The following is a 26,352-nucleotide window of genomic DNA, read 5'->3' on the forward strand; positions in this document are numbered from 1 at the left end:
CATCTTTTGCAGCTTGGAAAAGTAGATGCAGCGAAAACGAAAGCGAAAGGTACACTGAAACAAATCGACATGTACTGTTTACTGGATCCATCTTATAACATAGCAATGTCAGCAGATTTATTCATTCTACGTGATGATTTATAGATTCCATTGTATTATCACTTTAAAACTATGACTGCGATATGGAATGATTTCTATCGTAATTTCACATACTTTGTACTTGATAATACTTTGCTTCGAACGTGGTTAGCGATAGGTAAAAAGTATATGAATATTGTCTGATATATTTCATGGTGAAAAATTGTTGATATGTCATGTTGATATATGTGGGAACAGACATCTAGAAACTAATGGGAAATCATATAAGTTTGCATTATGAGAAAATTCAGTACAATATACCTGTTTTCATGATGAATATTGCTCACTAAAAGATATATCTTATAAGATAATCATGTATATTTTATTGAATTGCTTTTAACGATTTTTGAAGTTTGTTGATATGTCGCGTGTAAACAGATATGTAGAAACTATTGGACTGTCATTTAACTTTGCAGTATAGGAAAACATGTATATCTCATATCTCATTGGAATAGCTTCCTTTGATTTTTGAGGTTTAAAGATTGTAAACAGATTTATCCCAATCATTATATAGTCATATAGATTTGCCTTTAAGAAATCCAACAGCAAACATTTGTTTTGGCATGTTTTTCTGGGATGAATATCGCTCAAAATAAAATACATCTTACATGATTGCTCTTCATAAATTATTGAAACAATTTTCAACGATGTTATCGTACACTCATTAAAATGATTAGTTGATATTGTAAATATTGCTAACAACAATGATACTGTATTGAATAATCTTTGTTTGTTATTGTTTCATAAGATAAGGGGTTCCGGAAAAGAATGTATTGAGATTGAAAAAAAAATATTCTACTGCAATATTTACTTTGCTGTGATTCTAATTGTAAGCCTTCTACACGGCTAATTCAGATTCCAGCCCTAGTACTCGAACTTCATGAACCAGTTCCATCAACTCATATAATTTAGTCGTTGTTTTATTGCACACAGGCGCATTAAGAAAGATTTGAACAAACGACACCACCGAAACGGAACATAAATTTGTCAGTGCTATTTGACTTCACTCTAGCAAAACGAGCATAAAGTTGCACTACATTCCATGTCGGGAGAGCTGTTCTTATTTCATGCTAATTGAACGAGCTCAATCTTGAAGTCAGCCGTGTCCCAGTGGAATCGAGCGCAGAAACCGAAAGCATCACACCTCAACAGTTCTTGATCGAATCCCAAATCAGCTACAATAAAAAAAGACACAACTGTGAAAGCTCCCACTGCCTGATGTTTATTTTTCGATTTATTTTTAGAAATCGATTAAATATATGTGTCAAAAGAAGAAGTAAATTTCATGTGATTTTCACATAAACTTTACTTCGATTGATTATATTGTGGAGAAACGTAAAGCTTATGCTTATGGGTTTCAAATCCATTTCAGTTAATTATTATAATCTGACTGATTTTCATTTATCATATGACGATCATATAAAAGTTACCAAATTATCAGCATTGTAAATGTATCAGATATTCATATAGAATTTACCTGACACATTTTCAATCATATCATTTTCAATGGATTATCTTATAGCGCAAATTTATTAGATTCCCACATAACAGGAATATGTCAAATTGGTTCAGTGTAGAGAGAAATCTGACAAAATTACACTGATCCAAAAAAGGACATTTATCGTGGCTGCTATCTACATGGCATTTTAGGCTCTGAACCATTTGGTGGATTATTTTAACTTTTGGTTAAAATTTGACAGATGAAAAGTTATCGATTAACCCTGTTATCCGAGCGTGGTTACTTCTGACAGACAAGAAGTAAAATTTTGACGACCGTGGCTCGAAAACCGGTCGATCGACAGCACGGGGATTTTCGAACATAAGAAATAACTTTCGAAATGTCACTTTTAACCACGAGTTAAATTTAACTCGGCAAATGGTTCACAGCCTTAGATGTGTCGCCCCCCTCGATTAGATGCGAGAAATGAAAGAAGATTTTTCGAAAATTGATTCGCTAGTGTGAGATTTGTTGAGCATCTAGACTTAAGGTTTTTTATTCTGGCAACACACCTGAAAAATAATAAAAAAAGTGTGAAATGTCGAACGATGGGTCGGATCAGCTTATCAACTCGCAGATTAATTCTGCACAAATGGTTTCCCGAAAAGTTGTCGTTTCGAGAATTGGCAAAAAGCGTGAAGTGCAGTAAATCAAATTTGTTGGTTAATGCTGGGTAATGCGCAATACAGATCCCATTGAGATCACTAGCCTCTACCCAGCAACTCCTATCCCTATCTCCCCGTGGTACCAGCCGGGAACTGTGAGCAACCTTAGGGAAGATCGGGTAATAAACCCCGGTGGGAACTTTGGTCAAAGGCTGACAGGGAAGGGGGGCGGGGGGTTTGCTTCGGCAAGCCTGAGCGTCTGTTCTCCAGGAGGAGCGGCTCACAACAGCGTCTGTTCCCCATATTATGCTGATCTACGTCCGAGTGCCAGTGAAGGACTCTAAGCACAACTGTGCACCCTGGTCCTCCGGAAAATTAGGGGTTGGTGTCAGGCCCTGCGAGCCAGCCGTAAAAAAGCATTGCAACGGAAAATCAGCAACAGAGAAATACGAACAGAGACCAACGGCAACGACCCCAGCGACGAAATAAGACTTGCGATTGGAAACTCGGCACGTGGAACTGTCGATCCCTCAATTTCATCAGCACCCGAATACTCGCCAATCTACTGAAGGACCGCGGATTCGGCATCGTAGCGCTGCAGGAGGTGTGTTGGACAGGATCCATGGTGCGAACGTTCAGAGGTAATCATACCATCTACCAGAGTTGCGGCAACACACGCGAGCTGGGCACAGCTTTCATCGTGATGGGCGCGTGATCGGTTGGTGGCCGATCGACGAAGGAATGTGCAGGTTGAGGATCAAGGGCCGATTCTTCAACTTTAGCATAATCAACGTGCACAGCCCTCACTCCGGAAGCACTGATGATGACAAGGACGCACCACTACCTGGTGATGGTCAAACTGCGCCCAAAACTTTCCGTCATCAACAATGTACGGTACCGACGCCCGCCACGGTACAACCATAGAGGTAACTCTAAGACTAGAAGGTCCCGAAATAACGTGCTCAACTTTTTGGCTCAGCTCTGGTACTCTCTTCGGTCCCAAGCTAATCGATTCACCCCTCGAAACATAAGAAAAACCAATAACCCCTCATTTTATCTGTCAAACTTTCATAGCTAATCAAAACAAAAATTGCGTAGTACTAGAATTTCGACTAGAATGGGATACGTTAATCGTTTGCTTGGGACCAATAGGCTAGTCAAGTAGTGAGCCAATTTAAAATCGTTAGTTTCGTATTGATTGTTGGTACAACCTAGCGCGACTGAAGCAACCGGATGTCGCCTTAGCATACGCGCAGAATCTCGAAGCAGCGTTGCCAGAGGAGGGCGAGCTTGATGTGCCCCCTCTAGAGGACTGCTGGAGTACAGTAAAAGCAGCCATCACCGACGCAGCCGAGAGCACCATCGGGTACGTGGAAAGAAGTCGACGGAATGAATGGTTCAACGAGGAGTGCAGAGCGATTTTGGAGGAGAAGAACGCAGCGCGGGCGGTAATGCTGCAGCATGGAACCCGACAGAACGTGGAACGGTATAAACAGAAGCGGAAACAGCAGACCCGCATCTTTCGGGAGAAAAAAACGCCGCCTGGAAGAAGCGGAGTGCGAGGAAATGGAACTGCTGTGCCGTTCCCAAGAAACACGGAAGTTCTACCAGAAGCTCAACGCATCCCGCAACGGCTTCGTGCCGCGAGCCGAAATGTGCAAGGATAAGGACTGGAGCCTTTTGACGGACGGACGTGAGGTGATTGAAAGGTAGAAGCAGCACTTCGATGCGCACCTGAATGGCGAGGAGAACGTAGGCACGGGAGACCAGCGCAATGGAGGAAACGACTACGTCAGTGCAGCAGAGGACGGAACTGACCCAACTCCCACGCTGAGGGAAGTTAAGGATGCCATTCAGCAGCTCAAAAACAACAAAGCAGCTGGTAGGGATGGTATCGCAACCGAACTCATCAAGATGGGCCCAGAAAAGTTGGCCACCTGCCTGCACCGGATGATAGTCAGGATCTGGGAAACAGAACAGCTACCGGAGGAGTGGAAGGAGGGGGTAATCTGCCCCATTCACAAGAAAGGCGACCATTTGGAATTTGAGAACTTCAGAGCGATCACCATTTTGAATGCCGCCTACAAAGTGCTATCCCAGATCATCTTCCGTCGTCTATCACCTCAAATGACCGAGTTCGTGGGAAGTAATCAAGCCGGCTTCATTGACCGCCGATCGACAACGGACCAAATCTTCACCGTACGGCAAATCCTCCAGAAATGCCGTGAATACCAGGTCCCAACGCATCATTTGTTCATCGACTTTAAGGCGGCATACGACAGTATCGACCGCACAGAGCTATGGAAAATCACGGACGAGAACGGCCTTCCTGTGAAGCTGATCAGACTGATCAAAGCAACGATGGACGGTGTGCAAAACTGCGTAAGGGTTTCGGGTGAACTATCCAGTTCATTCGAATCTCGCAGGGGACTGTGACAAGGTGACGGACATCTCATTTTCACGAGATCCGGTCAATTTGTGTGCTTTGCGGACGACATGGATATTATCGCAAGAACATTTGGAACGGTGGCAGAACTATAAACCCGCCTGGAACACGAAGCAGCAAAGGTCGGACTGGTGGTGATAAATAAATAAAATAAAAATTTTGCGTCAGCGGCGCCGGTGGTGTAGTGGTAAGCGTGATTACCTCTCACCCCAGAAGGCCTGGGTTCAATCCCAGTCGGCACCGCCGGGATGTTCTGAGGCATAACATCTCTGATCACGCCTTCCTTCGGATGGGAAGTAAAGCCGTTGGTCCCCGGTTCATGAGTTGATGGGTCGATAGGTAGGATCCAGGTGTGGGAGTTGCCTTCCTGGCGTCGGTAGCATTGGTGCTCAGCACGGAAAACAAGATCGACGGAAAACAAATCAAAGGAAAAAAAAAAAAAAAATTGCGATATTTTATCCAATTTGTTTTTACAAAACATAGATGCATTCTATGCATTGCACGTTTATTTTCAAAATTATCCCTCTAAAGTGTATAATGAGAGAACTTTGAACGCCGTTTTCACATTTCCAGTTGTTTACAGATGGGACTGACTAGCGGTTATGGGCAGAGATATCTTCATTAAAGTTGAATAGGAGGACAAGGGCTGTTGGCTGGTGCATATATTAGTTTGGAATTCTCCCGCTAGGTGGTGCTAGTGAGCATGCAAATCCAGAGCGGTTTGAGATTTGGGCGTAATGCATTTGTAAACAAACGCGTCAATCGCCGATTTCTTGCGAATAGAAGTTCAATCTCTAAAACTATTAAAACTATGAGATAGAGGAATGATTTCTCTATCATTTGGTATTATAGTCTGTTTACGAGATTGAGCTTGGCCATTCACGTGTTTGTTTACGGAAGCAATTTCGCCTGAGTCTCAAATCATTGCGGAAATATTCTGTACTACTGTTGTATCTCATGATCATGATTTAGCCGACTGATGTCTTCATTAAAGTTGAATAAGATGACAAGGTCTGCTGGATGGTGAACTTATCAGTTTGGAATTGTATCACTAGGCGGCGCTAATGTGCTTGCAAATGTTCTCTACAGTCTATTTTATATCTCTAGATACTGATTATTTAGAAGGGTGATGTCTTCTGCAAAGTTTATCAGGAAGACAAGGACTGCCTTGTGGTTGTCAGATTAGTTCAAAATTCTCCCACTAGGCGTTGCTAGTGAGCATGCAAATAGTCTGTACTGTCTATTCTGTATCTCCAGGTCCTGATTCATTAGAAGGGTGATGTTTTCAGCGAACTAGATCAGGAAGACACGAACTGCCTAGTGGTTGATCAAATGTTTTTTCAAAAAGTTGGTATTTTACGATTATTGTAAATTTTATTATTTTGTGGAAAATAGCCCTTGGTTGTGGTTAATTCTTGACAACTGACTTGTGATAAGAGTCGAAAAAAAAGCTGCAGGGAAACAGTCTTGATAAGGAACTTTCGGAACAATCAAGAAAGGTACATATGCACTGTTTTGGGAAGAGTAACCGAACTTTGCGTTATATTGTATTACTCTTTCTTTCTCCTTCACTCATCGCTTTACCGTATCTATTTAATTCAAATATCCTATCATCACCGCTTTTTGTTGTTGTTGTGAAAGTTTTTGCATATCTATAACATAGGTATATGTTGCAAGTTGTGTGCTGCCGCTATACGCAAAACTGTCGCATGTTCTATGGAATTTCCTACGGACATGGGACAGCTGTTATGCGAATAGCTGCAGTGTCTGTGTGTGGGTGTGTGTGTTTATGTATGTGTGTAGTAGCTATACGTACATGGGTATCCATCATGGCGCCGGCTGATCGAGGAAGTTTTTCTCCCTACACTGTTCCGAGTTTTCATTAAAAATATCCTACTTATCTAATACCTACGGGTTGTTTCCTTACTCACTTCCATCAGTTTCTTTGTTATTTTTTTGTCCCAAAGAATCCCATTTCTGGAGAGCCAGGGATAAACAATTTGGATCACATTTTCCATTTTAGCGTGTTGCCTTCTTCACTTGTTCGATATTTTTGAAACAACGAAAATCCAAGATGCTTCTCAGTTCCATTCACATTGTCCTGTTCAGATTTGTGTGACTTGAGTGTTGTTGTGTTGTGGTGTGTCTGTTTGGTTACGATTAAACAATAAATAACATTTAATAAAACAAACAACATGAACCTATCAGATTTATCGTACATTTAAGGGTAGGCTGTGTAAGTGGTAAGCATTTGTATTTTCGAGGGTGCATAATGATGAAACATATATGGATGGTAGTGGCTTGTTCTGTCTTTCTAACACTCTTTCGGTGTATTTAATAGGAACGTTTATTTTGTGTGTGTGTTCTGTCGGTTTGTTTTTCTTTCTTCTGGCTGATCTGCATTATTACTAAGAGCAAGAGGTTTTACAATTTCATAAATCTGATATCTACTATTCGAATAATAATAATCCTGTATCGGTTGTTTGCTTGATTTCTATACCATTAAGTCTATTGCGAATGGTGGCTATTACACTACACTATCTTGCATTTGATGGGTTTTCTCTTTGTCTATTATAATAGTATGAGTATGCTAAGTTAGATAATATTCTCGTTTTACATCCCGTAAGGTGAATACCGAGCTGTGTAGTACAATGTTTTATGTGTTGGCGTGATATTTATTATTCGTAGGAGGTAAAATCTAACTGAAATTCAATTTTATAACAAAAAGTTTCCCGATAGTGCGGTACAAAAAGGCTTCTCTGTAACCAATTCTCTTGTCGATTCTTCCATCGCATTACGGATGGAAATCTTACCTGCTACTTTGCTGCTGCTTCCTTCGGTAGTCATAAAATTGCAACCTCCGTTGAGGTTGTCTCAATACAGCTTCCAGCATTGCGACGTCTTCTGCTCGCCGCCGCAGTAAAGGAACATCGAAGTTGGTCTGTCTAGGTTTAAGGCATATTCTTTGGACTTTTTGGCTATCTCTTTGTCGAAGATCTGCGGGGATCAATTTTAATATTATTGTTTAGCGATTATTCCAAACACGCAATAATCAAACCAAGGATACTTACATCATTTTCATTAATTTCCAACACGGACGCCAGGTCCCACTCGGTGGAAGGGAACGGATTGGAGATGAATTTGGCAGCTGTCGCCACCGAAGGCAACACATGGGACTGCAGGGCCGCCACTTCCCACAGGGAACTATCCAGGGCATTGGATTTGATCGGATCCCGTTCGTCCATGACGTAGGGATCTTGGGAGACTGTAATACGAGAGCGAAAGAAAGCAAATATTGATAAAACGGGCATCCAGCAAGAGTGCAACGGGAAACTTACTTTCACCTCCCGTGGGATGGAAAATCAGCCTCTTCAGGGCTGGATGCCGAAGGAACAGATTGCCGATGAAACGCAGTATGATGACAATATCCTGCGGCGGAGCAATCAGGGCTAGACGAGCGAGCCGTTTCACGAAAGCCGCCACCAGACCCTCCGGAAGGTGACTAGAGCTGAGGAAGATATCCGCCAGATAGAACAGTCGAGCTTTGAACTTGGTATGGAAGATTTCCGGCTCGAACATCGAGTACAGCTTCTCGTAGATGTTCGGATAGGTGAGATTATACTGCTGAATCAGCACGAAGATGCCCTGCAGGGCAAGAAGACTTATGGCACCGCCGACGTCTAGGGAATCCATTAGAAAATCTGTCAGCAAAACCGGCTTGTCCAAATGCGAGAGGACTTTCTCCAGCAGAAGAATCAACAACTGCCTGTGGCTCGTTTCGTCGTGCTTCCAGTTCATCACGCAAGACCACGTTTTGTTGATGTGCTTACGAATGTACGGATAATCCAACTGCATCTGTATGCAGAGGAAGCTTGGTGATTCCTCGACGGCTTCTTTTCCGAAACAAATAGCTCCTACCAAGCTGAGAAAATTCTGAATGAAAACCGCGCTGGGGCAGAATTCCTTTGGCGCTATCGAGGGCAGAATCTTCCAGCAGAAATAGATCACATCCAGATGGGCCGAATATTCCAGGAAGCGGTTGACCAGGTGTGTATTGAGCCGTTCCGATGACAACATCGCTTGCAGAACCTGTCTCAGCTTGGTCAACGGAAAGTGCACCGACCCGGAACCGGCTTCCAGTGGATTCTCCGTTTCGGTAACGATAAGCTTCATGGCCGTGGCCAGCGCTTGGGTACTCTCGGCGGATTTTTCGTGGGCAAACGACTCCAATATGGCACTGAACGTTTCTTTGTACTGAGCTTGCATCCATTGTTTGTGGGACGATCCGGACGACTCTTCTGCAAATTGATGAATATTTTTCAGTTCTCCTACGCAGTAAAGAAAAAGTGACTAAGCTCTCCACTTACCAACTGGTTTCAATGGTTGAACAACGATTTGCATTTCATTGCGTCTCAGCAGCTCGCAGAAAATGGTCTCCAGCAACAGCAAACTGGGTATGACGGCACTTTTCCGTGCATTACCCTCCTGGAAGACAAAAATAACTTATGTCCAGAAAAATTCCAACAACTTCCCCGAAGCAACAATAGTTAAACGAAGAAAAAAATACTCGTGAAAAATTTTCGCACCCCATTTTGCATCATGGAGAAACTGATGCTTCTTTTGTGTGGCACAGGCAAATAATGTGCGGATTTCATCAACCCTCTGCCTACCTTTAAAAAAGTGATGATTTCCAGCAGATTGTTGGAAGCGCTCTCCGGGGAAGCCAGGAACTCGCTGGCTTTGGATTTCAGCTGCTTGGAGAGCGTTTTATTCGTCGATGGTTGGGGTTGGAAATTTGCAGGAGACGACATCTTTGATAACTACTTTTTATGCACAGTATTTTTTCCTCTGATGTGTAAAACACGCACCACCGCTAGCTCAAGCTTTTCGTCGTGGTTGCTGTTCGCTGCTGCTTCGCCACACCAAAACTGACGGAACGAAAATATTTTTGACGTCGAAAAAAGGCAAACAGTGAGTGCTAGGGGTCGCTCGATGCGACATGTAAGGTTGATTCACTGCCCGAAGGTTGTCTACGATTAGAGTTTCTGAAGGGGTTCTCTGCACTCAAAGATAAATTAAATCGAAAAAGCTTAAAAAGTATGCAGATTCGCCCGGAAAAAAAATACAATGAAATTTTCAGTGGAAACAATGCTACATTAATATTTATTGTCGACAATAAGAATGATTGTTATAATGTTGTACTCTTCCGGAAACGGCAAAACTGCTACCTAGATGTACAATGAATGTACATAGTAAAATGTTGTTACAATGATTTTTATCGTATTTTTCATTTATTTTATTGTTAACATGATTCGATCATGAACAATAATGAACAACTCTATTACAATAAAAATTGTTGTTACATTAAATATTGGTGTGTTTTCATTGTGCTCATTGTCCGCTCATCTCTTATCCTAGAACCTCTCTAAAACTGGGTTAAGATGGTTCAATTCAGCGTTCAACTCACTTGAACTGCGAAATGAACTTCCAGAAATCTGACCGATATCGGACTTGCTCTATTCGTTGCCAAGTCAATTGAACGCCTACGACCAGATCGGTTTGAGTTGAATTCAACTCGCCTGCCTCATCTAAATCCCGCTTAATGCAGACCTTTTTCGTGCAGTCAATAATCATACAATATAATAATAAAAAATTCCAGCACTTGAAGATGTCAGGAAGGAACTCTTAGGTGGAAGCATATTTCATGGGCGATTCTCTCCAGTAGAATGCATTAACTTATCAACGACGCTCAACCACCAAGGAGACGTGACCTAGAGAGATCGAGTGCAGGGGAGTTGGCCTCCATTTCTCACAAGTTCCAGATCGAATCTCAATCCACAACCAGTAAAAAAAGGACTCACCCGTAACAGACATACCACCAACAATCAATACGAAAGTAACGATTTTAAATTGGCTCACTACTTGACTAGCCTATTGGTCCCAAGCAAACGATAAACGTACCCCATTCTAGTCGAAATTCTAGTACTACTCAATGTTTGTTTTGATTCGCTTTGAAAGTTTGACAGATAAAATGAGGGGTTATTGGTTTTTCCTATGTTTCGATGGGTGAATCGATTAGCTTGGGACCGAAGAAAGTACCAGAGCTGAGCCAAAAAGTTGAGCACATTATTTTGGGACCTTCTAGTCTTAGAGTTACCTCTATGATACCACCCCCTTCCCTTCCCGGGGCGATGTTTTATTTTTCGATTTATTTTTAAATTCGATAAAGTAGATCTGTCAAGCCAACACTCTAAAGTACACTGTTATTTTTTTTTAATCAATAAATTCGCCAACCACCACTAAAATAACAATAACACACAAAAAATAATCGTTGCTAAAATTAAAAAAATCCGTTGGTAGAATTAAAAGTTTGCGTTGGTTCTTTTTGGTAGAAAGCGGTTAGCTTTCAAACCAAAAGTCAGCAAGCTGTCAAATCAAAAGTACTCACCTCACTACTTTTAAAAGTTTAAACTTTCAAAATGAATTGTACTACTGTCAAATGAAAAGCATGACAGTGTTGAAATAAAAGTGGATTATTGTTGTTTCGAAACAAGCTTTTGTCAAGAAACTTTGGTATAGTTAAAATGAAATGAGCTGATTTTAATTTAAAAAAAAATTTTAGATCCAAATAAAATCATTTTCAACGTAACAATATTATTTTTATTTTTATTGGAACATAGCGAAAGGTTTCCGTTCGGCTTCCACATTACGTTTAGCTATAGGCATACCGAGAGGCATACCCGGGCTGTTTGCGTGTTAAAACAGCTCCGTCCTTTGATCTGGACACTGAAGACGCGACCGCGGATGCGATTTTCATCTCGTCTATTGGGATAATTTCACCTGGAGGAACAACATCGTTTAGCTATTTGGTACGGGATTCGCTAGTCATAAATACTAACCTTTCATAGCTGATTTAATACTCGATTTTGTTGATGCCTTCGCGGTTTTACATTTTCTCTGTCATTCAAATGGCTTGCTTAACTCCGATGGTGGCTAGAAGTAGCATAGGGAGAAAACAAATTCCGTTGCGGTGTAGTCATCCGAACCACCAAATAGCAGCTATGCGGACTATGTAGATCGCGATCCTGGCCGGAGAACTCCCTTCAACCTGACGACTGACTCGACATTTAGATAAGAGATCCGGATTAACGTTTGGCGAATGGAATTTATGGAAGAGGTATCATAACCTGAAATCGGGTAGAACAAGAATATAATAAAATTTATTGATTTGGATAACAAACATCTCATTAAAATGTTACTTACCTATGCCTAAATGTAAACAGGAACAATAACAATTTGTATTGTATTGAAACATGACCAACATTGGAAATGGTAACAAAAATGCGAGATTTTTGGGGTTTATTATTTAATTTCCACTAGCGGTCAGATTGGCATAAAAACTGCAAATGAGCCGGCTCAGTTCAGTGCTGCCAGTAAGCCGCTACGAAGAGGTATTTTTGACAGTTTAACAACTTTTCTTTTAAAAAGCGTACTTTTAACATTAACAAGTTGAAGCAAAAAGAAACACTTTTAAGTCATTACTTTGGTTTTTAATATTTTCGTAGTTAAAATTACGAATTTTGGGAAACTTTCAATTTAAGAATGCATTATTTTTATTAAAACAATATTTGTTCTTTGTGTGTAGGCGAGCTACAAGTTACGCCAAATCGACGACCAAATGCATTGTTTAAAAAGCTGATACGTCCCTTTGAAAAAGTAATCATGAATTGGGTTCTTTAAGGGTTTTGAGGTAAATGCATATTCGTAATCTGCATTAGAAATGGAATCCAAACCCAAATTTCATCTATTTTGGTACACTGGAACTATTTAAAATCAGAATGATTACATTTGCAAAAATCAACTTATTAGCGCCCCTCGGTGTCACTTTGTATGGGAGCGAGCTGTCAGTTTGTCAGTTTAGTGTCAAAAAGTGATGTTATTATTTTGCTTTAAATATTGATTTAAAAATCGAGATGAAAGTGTGTGGGTTCGAAAAAAATATCGCTGTGCTCAGAAAACGAAGCTCTTTCAGATGATGTATAAAAACCGATATATTTTTCAAAATTAAAGAACCCAATTGGCAATCAAATCTCGATTATCGCGCTAAAGGGTGATGGCAAGGGGAGGGGGGAGGGGGTTATGATTTTGTAAGCAATGCATTAGGTATAGGAAAAAGTTAACGTAAGGGGGGAGGGGGTTAATTTTTCCTCAATTTAGCGTGACATAACGCTTAGATTTGGGTGCATCGAGGGTTGCATAATGTGGCCCCTATTTTTTTTTGTTAGATTTTTGTTTTTTTATTATATAAATTCGATTTCCATTAACTAAAATCCGAGGGGCAATTCACTGCTATCGAGAATGAATCGAAAATACGTTAATGAAAAAAATACACCAAAATTCATCATTACTCGTCATTACTCAAAAAAATGCAAAAAAATACAAAATTCGGAAAAAAATACAAAAATATTCGACGAATAATAAAAATATACGATAATTCGTCATTTGCACGAAAAAATCGAAAATATGTACAATCAAAATGCTGAATTCGAACAAAATGCGTAAATTTATTATTTTGTATTTTAATCCGAGCTCGAATCACAAAACAATGCATTAATGAGTAGAATTTCGCCCATTTTAAGAAAAGTGCCTTAAATTATTTATTTAAAAAAAAACATTTTGAGTAGTTGCGTAACAGATGCTTATTAATGCGTAATGAGCGAGGTAAGGGGCTGTTCATAAACTACGTAGACAATTTAGGGGGGGGGGGATAGCAATTATCCGTGGCCCATACAAATTTTAAAAATTTTGTCTGGGCAATTGTCTACGCAGGGTTATAAGGGGGGATGGGAAACCCAAAAAACTGTCTACGTAGTTAATGAACAGTTTCTAATGAGTTAATGAGCTAAGCCTGTTTTCTTTAAAATGGGTGAAATTCTACTCATCAGTGGGTATTTTAAAGTTAGCGTGTGTTGTGCATTTGTCAAACAAAACGTCAACATTGTGAGTTTGATCCGTTTGATCCTCGGTTCGAGTGGTAAACATAAACACTGAAATGACAGAATACACTTATAACTGATTTTCAATACATTAATGCATAAAAATACACTTTTATTTTTCTAATACAAATAAAATACATATATTAAAAAAATACAAAAAAATACATTATTACACAAAATACACGTTTATTCGATAAAAAATACTTCAATACGTTCATTAATACGTTGGCCTGAATCGAAAATACACAAGTGAATCGCCCCTCGCTAAAATCATAAAATTTACATAGAATAATAAAGAATATGATTATTCCAGAGTTCAAATATTAATGGAATTACTAAAATTACTGTTTTTAATCTTTAAAATTATCAAATTATTTTCCAAGCAGTAGGCATTACTGAAATTACCCATGAATTACCAACAATTATTTTTATTACATTGATATTACTGAGTAATTCAAAATTAACTAATTATTTTAATAATTTGTGGTAATTTTGGATTACCGATCACCTCCCGCATAAACGCGAACCATCACATGACCTTACCGATAATGGTTATAAATTGTTTATAATCCCTGCTAAACTTCAACTGAAATGGTTATGGAACCTTACATGAACGTTTGTGTGATAAAGTTTTAACCTTATGTGTTATGGTTTTTTGGAAGCGGACCTTACAAATAATGGGTTGTTAAGAACCATTACCATTCCAAATTCTTGTTTTCTCCATACATTTTCGGAAAGAGAACTATATTAGAACGTTTTTACTTATGGTTTGAGAACATTAATGGTTATGGTTATGGTAGTCAGTAAGGTCCATTAATGGTTTTGTATTATCACTCAACTTTACGTGAAATATATCGTGAATTGGTAATCAGTAATTTACAGGCAACCAATTCGCGATATATTCCACATAAAGTTGATCGATGTTACAAAACCATTCATGGACCTTACTGGTTACCATAACCATTACCATTAATGTTCTTAAACCATAAGTTAAAAGGTTTTAGTAAAGTTTTCTTTCCGAAAATGTATGGAGAAAACAAGAATTTGGAATGGTAATGGTTCTTAACAACCCATTATTTGTAAGGTCCACTTCCAAAAAACTATAATACTTAAGGTTAAAACTTTATCATTAAACGTTCATGTAAAGTTCCATAACCATTTCAGTTGAAGTTTAGCAGGGATTATAAACAATTTATAACCATTATCGGTAAGGTCAATTTATGGTTTGCGCTTATGCGGGCTTACAAGCTTGGTAGAAACCCCTCGCATAAATGTCATTGCGCCTCATCGGCTACAGCAGCCCTTCAGTATTGTCAATATTGTATGCAAGTTTTTTGTTTTAATATTTTTTGTTAACATCTGTCAGTTGGGGATTTGAAAACAATAATAATAATAATAATAATAGAGCTCGAGAGCATGGCTCTGTAGTATGGTGCACTTTAAATTCTTCCAATGAATCAAATTTGGTTAATAAAACGTAAATGAGTGAAAGTTTAAAGACGCCAATATATGAATAAAAACGATGGATTTTATCCCCATTCAAACCAAAGCCGTATTGCTGCGGAAACGGACGCAGGATGAAGAATTCAAGGTAACCATTTTCGAACCCAAGAAAGCGAGAGCAAATAAACCGAAAATCGCCAAGCCGACCCCGGTGGAACCGGCCGAGGGTGACGGAAACCCGGACGCCGAGGAGGACGACATTGACGATATTTTCTCGGATGCCCGGAGGCGTAAGCGGAAAGCGCGAAAGGATGATCCAAAGGTGTTCGACATCAGCAGTGCCAGGAAGGAGGTGATCAATTTCGGCATATCGGGATTCGATAGTAATACGAAGCATGAAGCCAAAGTGGCCTTGGCGATCAAGTTGGGAGCAAAACCGCCCAAGAATAAGTACCGCAATTATAAGGAGATTCTGGAGGAGCGAAAGCGGGACAAACAGGAAAATGATAGAACTAGTCGGCGCAAGAAGGGCCAGAGCTTCGGGGCGGCAAGGTCCTACCAGCAGCAGAAGCAGAGGGTACGGGAGAAGGCAAGCAATCCCAATAGCGTAGCCAGGCACTACGGAGTGGTGAATCCGAAGATGGATGATAAGAAGAAGAGGAAGGGCAAATAAATGGAGGTTGAATTATGTTGGCTGTGATATCTATTAATTGTGAGAAATGATCTGTTGGTTTGGTAAAATAATTTACTCTTTATTCCAAATTGGTTGCTTTAAACTTGTTTCAATATTTGTGGTATCCTCTTTATCGTCTTCTGTTTTGAACCATTCTAGGTTTTGTTTTACCAAATCAGTAAGTACGTTTCGCTTTCCAGCTGCATAAGATTGGTTACCTTACTAAACTATCACTTTTTTAAGGGGCGCTTCTCGTCTTCGAGATCTTTGATCTGCCAGCGATAGAGCCTCAAAACTAGCTCAATTTGGATGTTCACAGCGAATCTCTGTTTCAGTTGTCGATTATGTAATCTCAAAAAAGAGTTGCCTTCGATTTCTGGCTTCTAGTGCCTACTAAACTGCAATCAAGTACAAAATTGGGGCAAAATAAATAAAAAAAATAAGCAGCTAAACTAATTTTCAGACGATCCGCCGGTACGGAATGATAGCTCCATAGTGTACCGATCGAACCATATGCTCACTTTACAAACAAACGACACAAGTTTATCATGTTGATATTATGTAGTAAAAAAATAAAATAAAATCCTATATACAACAGTAAGATCTCTTTTCCTGTAAAGCTCAACAGTTCACAACTAACACTTTGGGCCCCTCAGTGAGAGCGAGCGTGGGTGTTCATGGTTTCCCTTTAAATTCACTCATCAGTTACCCTACTAGTAGAGATGATTAAAATTCCTCAAGCGATGCCAAACAAGTGTGACTTGTTTGTGTCTGATTTGCCAACAATTTCGGTCTCGCCAACTCCTGCACCAAGCTGGCGAGGCAATGGTCGTTCCCCAAAAATAATGTTGTGGCCTTTACCTGCCACCCTTTAATGACTATAAAAAAAAATACAGGCAAAACCACAGCTAAAATATTTAACTATACAAGAACATTCGGGGAACGACCATTCGGGAATGATCCGTGCAGCTTCACTTTTTGAGTATTTCCATGGATATTTTTATTTTTTTTTACGTTTGAATCATTGCATTTACTAATTGAAAATGTCTTAAAGTTAGGCATTTATGAATCTTTCTCGCTGAAACCGTTTCACTACTGAAGATGTGGTTTTTGAACTTTAAAGTATTTTATTTTTTTACGTAAATTGTTTGCCCTGTGGGCTATGAAGTTGTTTTTGAAATCTTCTGAGAGTTCTCTGGACCTCTCTTTAGGAGTGAAATGAAATTTCTCTGTATAAATTGAAGCCACTGCATCTTGCATTCCACATGAAGTCCTAAGAACATTCTGAATTAAAATTTGAATATAGAATTACGTTGAGAGGGTGTTTTATGTATCCGTCAATTCTTTCACCTATTACCGTCAAGGGGTAACTTTAGTCATTGAGCGCTCAATTTGAAACATGATGCATCCTCTCGCAAGAACCCAGCGCTCAAGGACTTTCATTAAGCCCCTGACGATAATAGGTGCTGGTATTGACGAAGCCGGTATTTTCCGAACAACCTACAATATTATCTCTTTCTAATGTATCAGACTTGTGAAATTCCTGGAATAGTTTTCGTTTGACACCGATATGTGAGGATAACGCTTTATGATTCTTTTTGTTCGCTGATGGTGTTCGAAAAAGAAGGTCAGGATTGTTAGAGCCAAGCCAACTCAAATTCAGTATAACTTCTCTTGTATGGATTTGTACAATACTGCAATGACGAAATCTCAACACCGATTAAGGTGCGAGGAGTTCAACAATTTGAAAAACCTAATTCAGTTGTTCTACCTTTTTTTCATAGTCCCGAAAGTCCACGGTTTCAAACGAGAATGGCCATACAATTAAAGCAGTATGTGAGTGAGATGCTAATCAAATCCAAATCGATTATTCCAATCATCGTCCAAATTCAGTTATCTTTTCGTTCCATAATATCACACTTGTTTTTCTGAGTAAAAACATTAACCACTCTCACCGGTTAAGGGGCGAGATAAACTTTCCGTCGCTAAATAGTATACAGACCATAGAAGATATTAAACAGCTGACTACTGCTGCACAGCAGAATGCGTTCCATCCTCGCTAATCTTCCCAGAAAGTAAGAAAGAAAGAAATCTGCCTAAACGAAGATGTTAACTTTTCCCTTAAAGAAATTCTGATTGATTGATTGGTCTTTCCTCCGATTTGCGGGTTCGTTTCCCTTACAAAAATAGTCTTTTGTTTTTTTTTGCATGCACAGTGCACGCGCGCGTTTGTAGATAGATGGCGTCCAATATCTCTCTCTGCATTTTCTGAACCGTTTGTTTCTTCTCCTGTATACGTATATGTTTCCAAAAAATTAAACAAAAATGAAAATATTTCATTCTGTTTTCAGGTTTGGTTTGGTTGTTGTTTGGTTTTCATCTTTTGTTTTTGAGCAGTGTTTGTGTCTTTACTGTTGCTTGTTTTGTTGTTTCAGTGTTTCACGTGGTTTGGATGTTAGGATGTGATCATGGACAAAAAACGATTACGTAATTCGATGTTCTTGCTTGCACTGTTCCGCGACTCCCTTCCGGATGGTTCCGCAAACTTTGCGCTTTTCTGCTGATTGGCACATTCTTCGGGGCTGACCCTAGTTTACAATGTTATTGCTATTCAAATTTATGTGCACTTTAAGTGTACCGCCAGCCATGGGGCTTGGCTTGTAAATTTATCATTCTACTCATCTCATAAGCAATGTAAGATTATTACAGCTTTTCTTTAGTAACAGTATGACTTTGCTTGCACAGTTCGATAGATTGATTAGTGTTGAATAGTAGGGTGTTTAAGGGTTTGATAATTCATGGATTGATTAAGTGCATTCTCTCAAATTGTCCGTCCATTGTTCTCTTTCTTTGGTGTCAAGCTCTGTTCTCCTTAACTGCTCCGAAGCTGCCTACCATAGGTGCAATCAGTTCAATCAAACATGGCCATCGAAGTGGTCGGAACGACCTCAAACAGCATTTGGAAGAAGAGGGTGAAGTTGCCTGGAAAAGAAAGAAAAATGAGATTAATTTAGGTAGTTTTATACCGAAGTTCGTGATGAACTTGATTGCTCTTCTTTGTCAATGCATCTGTATACTACTATGAACCATGCGTCTCCATGGCATGCTGCTGTTCTGGTGCAGAGGTACTCGCCTACTTATGCCCCGTTCTCAATCTCATTACGCTCGATATCACGTGATATATAGAGCGATTCGTTTTATAGCAGCAACCATGAAGGCACCATATTCGACGCGGTTTCTAAATTGGCGCATTCGATCATTTGAGACTATTTTCCATTAATATTTTTGAAATGTTAACGTTGCAAATATTAGTGCTCTAAGGATGTAGTGTAACAAAACTTTTAAAAATATCTTGTCAAATATGGTGTTGGCACGTCAAATATGGATAAACCGCGTCAAATATGGTGCTGGCACGGTATATCACCACCGACGAACCGATATACCAAAGAAGCATTTCGTTTGTCCACAATTCGAATTGTCAAACGAGCGATTCGAACTTTCAAACGGGCGATCAGATTTGTCAAACGAGGTGACACGCAAACCAAGGCAATATAAATTATACGTGGGTTCGTGTCCTTGCTCATGCTATGACGCGATCGGATGAGTAGATGTCGGTAGTGTTTAACGTACTTTAAATATGGGGTAAGTAGCTTGTATGAGCTGTCACGTCGGTTCGTTGGTGATATCACGTTTTATATTACGTGATATCCCATATAAACGATCTGTAAATCTATATCACGAATAGAACTTGGGTCTAGGGGGAGATCACTTGAGGTGTATTTATTGTAACATCAAAAAATAAATGCATTTAATATAATACATGCATCCATGCATGAAAAGTATTGTCACCGCAAACCGACATGAAACTTAAACTTAACTCTTGATCGAGAATCCATTAGGCCAATAATTACCGAACATCAGCACGGCTTCGTGAGGAAACGCTCTACAACAACCAACTTAATGGTGTTTGTCAACACGCTGATCAACTCCATTGAAAAACGACGACAAGTTGATGCGATCTACGTGGAATTCAGTAAGGTGTTCGATAGGGTTCCACATGTGCTTGCAGTGGACAAAATGAGGTGTATGGGATTACCTTATTGGGCCACGAAGTGGCTACAGTCTTACTTAACTGACCGCTCAGCCTATGTGAGCATTAACGGTGTTAATTCGCCTAGTTTCGAGATACCCTCTGGTGTTCCCCAAGGTAGCCATTTGGGGCCTTTAATTTTCATCTTGTTCGTGAACGATCTGTGTAGTCGACTGTGTTCTTCGAAACTTATGTTCGCCGATAACTCAAAGATCTTTCGTACAATTAAGTCAAGACTTGACTGTTGCGCACTCCAGAAGGATATTGATTCCCTTTTGCGCTAGTGTACATTGAACGGTATGCAGGTTAATGTCGCAAAATGCTGCGCAATATCTTTTAGCCGTTCACGCGAGCCTTTACGACATGACTATAGGATAGGACTCAGTAGTTTGCTCTTCGTTTCTTCAGTTAAGGATTTCAGATTCAGATTTCAGATTCAGATTTCAGATTCAGATTTCAGATTTCAAATTCAATGAGCACATCTCCATGATAACTGCAAAAGCATTCGCCACATTAGGTTTCTTGAAACGAAACACAAACGCATTCCACGACATCTACGCGCTGAAATCACTATACTGTGCTCTCGTCCGCAGTCTTCTAGAGTATGCTGTTGTTGTGTGGGCACCCTTTCACGCTATTCAAGCTAACATAATCGAAGCCATTCAGCGAAACATCGTAAGATACGCTTTACGTGTTCTGCCCTGGAACGATTCGGTAAATTTGCCGCCTTACGAAGAACGGTGCAGGCTGATTGACCTGGACACGTTGGCAGCAAGGAGGAAACTACTTCAGCGACTCTTCGTGTTTGGACTGCTTAACGGTGACGTGGATTGCAACTCTCTTGTGAGCCAAATCTACATCAATGCTCCTCAAAGAGTTCTACGTAGTTACACGCTTCTGTGGCAACCTACCCATCGGACCAACTATGGATTCAACGAACCGTGGACTTTGTGATGCCGTGTGTTTAATGAAACGTTTGATGTATATGATTTTAACATTAGTAAGTCTACTTACAGACATAGAATTCGACACCTAGCCTAGAAAATATCTGTACAACATTATGTTGAAGATTTAATTAAATAAATAAATAACGGCATATTCAAATCTGCAGCGATCCCATCTGTCAAAACCATAGAAATTTTCAATCTAGATAAAAATAATTAGCCCGGAATAGATTAGACACGAACCAACTCATACATTTTGCATGCGTGTTCGTGGCTAGGATACCCATTTTTCGCGGTCACGGCCGCAGATGTCAGTTTTGTGCTTTGATCAGAAATTTGATGATACTTTGTATTGTCATTCATGTCGGTTTGTCGGTGGTTCAGCCATAGAGGTAACTCTAAGATCAGAATGTCCTGAAGAAACGTGCTCAGCTTTTTAGCTCAGCTCTGGTACCAACAATCAATACGAAACTAACGATTTTAAATTGGCTCACCACTTTAGTAGCCTATTGGTCCCAAGCAAACGATTAACGTACCCTATTCTAGTTGAAATTCTATTACTACACTATGTTTGTTTTGATTCGCTATGAAAGTTTGACAGATAACATCAGGGGTGTGTGGATTCATGCAGAACATGCAGGGGTGAGTGAAATAGCTTGGGACTGCTTGGGACCGTTGTTCTGGTACTGAGTGAGCCAAAAATAATAATGATTTTCTTCGGGACCCAGTGGTCTTAGAGTTACCTCTATGCTGGTACTCTCTTCGGTCCCAAACTAATCGATGCATCCCTTGAAGCATATGAAAATCCTCGGGAAAATCTACGAACCCTCATTTTATCTGTCAAACTTTCATAGCGAATCAAAACAAACATAGTGTAGTACACGCTATTTCAAAACCACCCAAATTTTGGTAGAATCCACCCAGATCAGTCAAAACTGAACCTACCCAAAAATGGGTAAAATGAGTTTGAAGTGACAAGTTGACAAATGAAGAACATCGACATGAATCCGATCGACGTTGTTCATTTGTCAACTTGTCACCAGGGTTGCTTCCACTCACTTGCTATAAAAAAATATTTTTCGGAATTATGCAATCATTGCTTGATATAATGATTTGTTGGACTTGTAAGTAACAAGAAGAAGGTGTAAATTATGTGTTTGATTCATAAAACCTGTCAATTTTGCTTTCAGGGCGTCACAATCAGCGATCTTATGATTCGTGAGCGTTCACTCAGAGTGAGCGCTCACGAGTCGTATAATCGCTGGTTGTGACGCACTTAAAGCAATATTGACAGATTTGATGTGTCAAACACATACTTCACGACCCCTTCTTGTAGCTTACAAATTCTAATTATCTTTATTCCATCTCATGATTTCATAATTCCGAAAAACATTTTTTTATAGCGAGTGAGTGGAAGTAACCCAGCTTGTCACTCCCAAAACAGTTTACCCATTTTTGGGTAGGTTCAGTTTTGACCGATCTGAGTGGGTTTTACCCAAATTTGGGTAGTTTTGAAATAGCGTGTACTAAAATTTCGACTAGAATGGGATACGTTAGTCGATTTGCTTGGGACCAATAGGCAAGTCAAGTAGTGAGCCAATTAAAAATCGTTAGTTTCCACCGGCAGCGGCAATCTCGATCTTGAGTCGTAAAGTGAGTTGTTCAACCAAACGTGACTGGAACGAGCTGAAGCGAATGGTTCGCTACTTGAAGGGGATGATTAATCTGAGGCTTCGACTGAGCAGCAGTGGTAATTCTTCTGTTCAGAATGTTGCCACGATCGGAAGTCTAATAGTGAATATGTATTCAAATACTGCGGAGGAACCATTGCATGGGCATATCCAAAGCAAACTTGTGTCGCTCTACCACAGCAGCAGCAGAATTCGTAGCTCTCTCTGAAGCATCTCGAGAAGCGGTTTGGCTGCAGAGACTATTGGAGGACCTGGGTGAGAAAACAGAAGTTATGCTATTCAAGGACAACCAAAGCTGTTTGAAGATTCTGAACTCCGAAAAGTTCAGTAACCGCACGAAACACATTTCCACGAAGTTCCACGATTCAAAGGCCCAGAAGACGAAAGGTGTTATCAAGTATGAGGACTGCCCCATGGAAAAAAAATGATTGCGGATCTTCCGACCAGGGCTCTACATTTTCGAAGCTCTAAAATGAACTCGTATTTTTTTCTCTCATACATACGTGTTCGACGCTTCATTTCTATAACGCCTAGCTAGACTATCAGCAAGAAATGATAGTGAAAAAGAAGCACGCTTAGAAGGAAACGCTGGCCGTGGAACTTCTCGTCGTTGCTTTGCTCATCGCTTTCAATGTAACTAACGTCGATTTTCTAGTTAAACGAACCTTCAATCCCCTTTCACGAACACTCTATCACCGATCTTTCAATTTGTTTAAAATGCGTTATGTCCCGTTTTTGATCATTTTTTTTAGATAAATATATGGATGGAAGATAAATTAAAAATATTACGTGTAATCTTCACGTGGTTTCACGTGAGAAATGCTTTAAATCTGTTATTTCATTTTCCGTCATATACGTCATGAAACCTGTGTTGAAAGTGAGAAAACTATCAAAGTCGAGCGCTCTTTCTCTCATCCGTTTCACCGTTGCTTGAAAGGAAGACCAATTGAGCGACGGGAGAAAGAGAGACAAGCGATTGAACATTTGTTTGTGCACGCCGACTGAGGTTCTAGAATGCTCCGAAGCTGTTCGACTTTAACAGAAAAAGAAAGCCAGCAGTCTCTTCGTCGCATCGATTTGGTCGATTGAAGCTGATATTGTGACGCCCTGCTTCCGACAAAACCGCTAGCACAAATACGGTTGGAAGTACTTTGGAAGCAATGTGGTTTACAGTGACAACGTGCGAGTGTCGAGCATGCAGCATGCCTTGACTTTACAGAACTAATCAATTTCTTTAGTTTTAATTATACTGCCAACTAATAAAGACTAATTAATTGTAGTTCGAGTCATTCAAAGTCCAGTCCGATCCTTTCAATTTCTGCCCGACCAATCAGGCGCTGGTTCGCGTTTGACAGAAAATTGGCACCCTCCAAAGGCGCGCCCCTTTGTCAGTCAAAATTGTATTCCTTAGCAACAAAATTAAGGTATGAAACCGATAATTACCATGCATCAGAACCCTAGTCTTAACCACTTCAAACTAGGGAACAACGAATAGAAGATTAGGAATCACATAGATGAAGACTAACTAACTCATTTTTTCCTTGTTTCAAGATCATCCTCGGTGGAAAAAGCCGAGTCTTGTCACTATCACCAAGGCTTTAAAAGTAACAAGGACTAAGATGTGTTCCTTGGATTACTGAAAAATCCTGTTCCCCTAGTTTGAAGTAGTCAGGACTAGGAATCGGTGGTAGATCTTACATCCCGTAACGTACCACGAAAAGGTGATCTACCCACGTTACGGGGCTCCTCTTTCTCTTAGCGTCAGACCGAAAAAAAAAACAAAACAAACCTCGCATAGAGAGAGAGCAGAGAAACCTCAATGAACACCTTGTGGAGGGTGACTCGCAACATGCGTAACCGCTCATCTTCTAATGAAGAATACTCCAACCGATGGATATTCGATTTCGCTAAAAAGGTCTATCCGGACTCAGTTCCAGCACATCACATTTTTCGAGAAGCGTCTCCGAGCGGCAGCTCTCTGGATAGACCATTCGCAATGCTGGAATTCTCTATGGCTCTTCTTTCATCGAACAACTCCTCACCGGGAAGCGATATGATTAAATTCAATCTTCTGAAAAATCTCCCAGATATCGCTAAAAGACGCTTGCTAGAGAGCGGTTCCACGAACAAGTGGGAAATTTTTCCAGTTTTTATTTTTTGTATTTTTTGATTTGCATGAAACCTTGCATACAAGTTTTTGGGGAAGAAAAACGCCGTTTTGCATACTTGGTTCGCCATTTTGAATCTAGCCTTACTTATGAGAAGGGCCTATGAAAAATGCACATGATATCTTCAAAAAATTGTATCTCGGAAACGGTTCGTCCGATTGGTTTGGTGTCTTGGGCGAAGTTTTAGACAATTGTTGGTGTTATATGGAGAAAATATGCACGGTAAAAAAAAAGTTTGGTATTTGTGTTTTGAACTAAAATATAAATTTTCCCTTTAAAGTGACATGTCAATAATTTTTTTATTATCCTTATGTTATAGCTGACTGAAAATGCTATCTAATGCACAGTAGGTTGTTCTGGAGAAAAATAGGTTACGATGAAAAAAATTGTTTTTTTAAAAAAATACAATTTTCAAAAAAGCTATTAAGAAAAGTCAAAAAAGTTTGTCACCCTAATTTTATGAAAGTACATCAAATTTGCAAACAAAAAGTACTTCGGTAACATTTTTCTAAGATGCACCGTTTAGAAGATATTACTGATTTAATATTGTTTTTTTTTTTTGATAACTTAATAAGTTTTGGCCCTTTTCGGATGTACTCCGTGTTTTTCCAGTTTTAAAAGTATTTTTTTCGGAAAGATTGGAAAATTTTGAGTTAAAATGACACTGACAGCTTAAAGATTCGAGTGAAATTCTCTGCCTTAAAAGTATTTTGAAAAACAAGTTACAAAATCCCACTATCAGGAACAATGATTTCTTCAAATGATTTTTGGTGCGTTGTGCTGAAAACGTGCTAACAAGTATTAGATACAGGTAATCAGATACCAGTTAGCTGTACTACGTACAGTTGGTGATTGTAAACATGGTCTTTGTTGGAACTAGTCCACCATGGCCACGCTGGCCATAACGAGGCTAGCTCCGTCGTTGACCGTTCCTTAATAATAAATAAAAAGAACGCCAGCAAATCTACCTCGCTCCAACTCTCCAAACTCGTACCTGTAGGTTCGACGATACCTGAGCGTTCAACTCTACCTATCTTCCAACAGTCTTTACCCAGCATTCTATGATTTCTACCCGTGAGCTGTATAATAATATCTGACTAGGTTCTGAATTCATCCAGTATCTACTAGGGAAAACCAAACAGTAAATGCAGAAAGGTTGCTAGTAGCATAGTGATTATAGTAATTTCAGCTCATAATCCTGTGTTTTTGAACGAGATCCAGTGTTGTTTGATAACATAATAATTGTAAAGGAAAGTGTAACACGTTTTGGTGCAAAGGTAAGTTTTAAATACACATTTTAATTATATGTTTTGTGATATTTTCGTACAAAACTAACAATTGGAAAAAATTTTCTATGTTACAGATTACAAAATGAGTAAAATAAGATGTATTCGCCCATTCAAAGACATTCAGTGTTCGAAAGAGCTGCGATATCTCACGGATGGTATCATCCAAAAACTAAAATCAATTGGATTTTCCAAGGTATCCACACTGAACACCAAGGATTTTCGTGTTTGTTCGTCTTGCCGTCTACATATTGATTCAAGAGCTCACCTCACCCAAAACGAGGAACAAAGCGTAGCCGGCGGCTCAAGGATGCCAACTGTTCAGACCATACCTGATGTACCTGATTCGCAAAGCTATGAAAGTTTGGTCATGA

At 39.7% G+C, this 26,352-nt stretch overlaps 3 protein-coding genes across 5 annotated transcripts in view; 1 reads left to right on the forward strand and 2 right to left on the reverse strand.

Moving 5' to 3' along the window:
- Positions 1-6,200: 6,200 nt before the first annotated feature.
- Positions 6,201-9,614, reverse strand: LOC135704147 (nucleolar complex protein 4 homolog A). Its single transcript, XM_065225584.1, has 5 exons — positions 9,358-9,614; positions 9,055-9,172; positions 8,026-8,985; positions 7,759-7,952; positions 6,201-7,684 (listed from the first exon to the last, which is right to left on the reverse strand). The coding sequence occupies exons 1-5, from the start codon at positions 9,496-9,498 to the stop codon at positions 7,562-7,564; spliced, it is 1,536 nt and encodes a 511-aa protein (XP_065081656.1). The 5' UTR covers positions 9,499-9,614; the 3' UTR covers positions 6,201-7,561.
- A 5,507-nt stretch (positions 9,615-15,121) lies between these two features.
- Positions 15,122-16,332, forward strand: LOC135704234 (uncharacterized protein C1orf131 homolog). Its single transcript, XM_065225710.1, has one exon. The coding sequence runs from the start codon at positions 15,206-15,208 to the stop codon at positions 15,797-15,799; it is 594 nt and encodes a 197-aa protein (XP_065081782.1). The 5' UTR covers positions 15,122-15,205; the 3' UTR covers positions 15,800-16,332.
- The window catches only part of sbm (sobremesa), a 129,920-nt gene continuing 119,424 nt past the window's right edge, over positions 15,857-26,352 (reverse strand). For all 3 annotated transcript variants that reach the window (XM_065225678.1, XM_065225676.1, XM_065225679.1), the window contains one exon: positions 15,857-18,781. In XM_065225678.1, the coding sequence (XP_065081750.1) occupies positions 18,711-18,781 (71 nt within the window). In that variant the 3' untranslated portion in view covers positions 15,857-18,710. The remainder of the gene's footprint in view (positions 18,782-26,352) is intronic.

Source organism: Ochlerotatus camptorhynchus, unplaced genomic scaffold, assembly GCF_037179485.1.
Source record: "Ochlerotatus camptorhynchus isolate MF236.1 unplaced genomic scaffold, CSIRO-AGI_Acam_v1.1 ptg000232l, whole genome shotgun sequence".
Lineage (NCBI taxonomy): Eukaryota > Metazoa > Arthropoda > Insecta > Diptera > Culicidae > Ochlerotatus > Ochlerotatus camptorhynchus.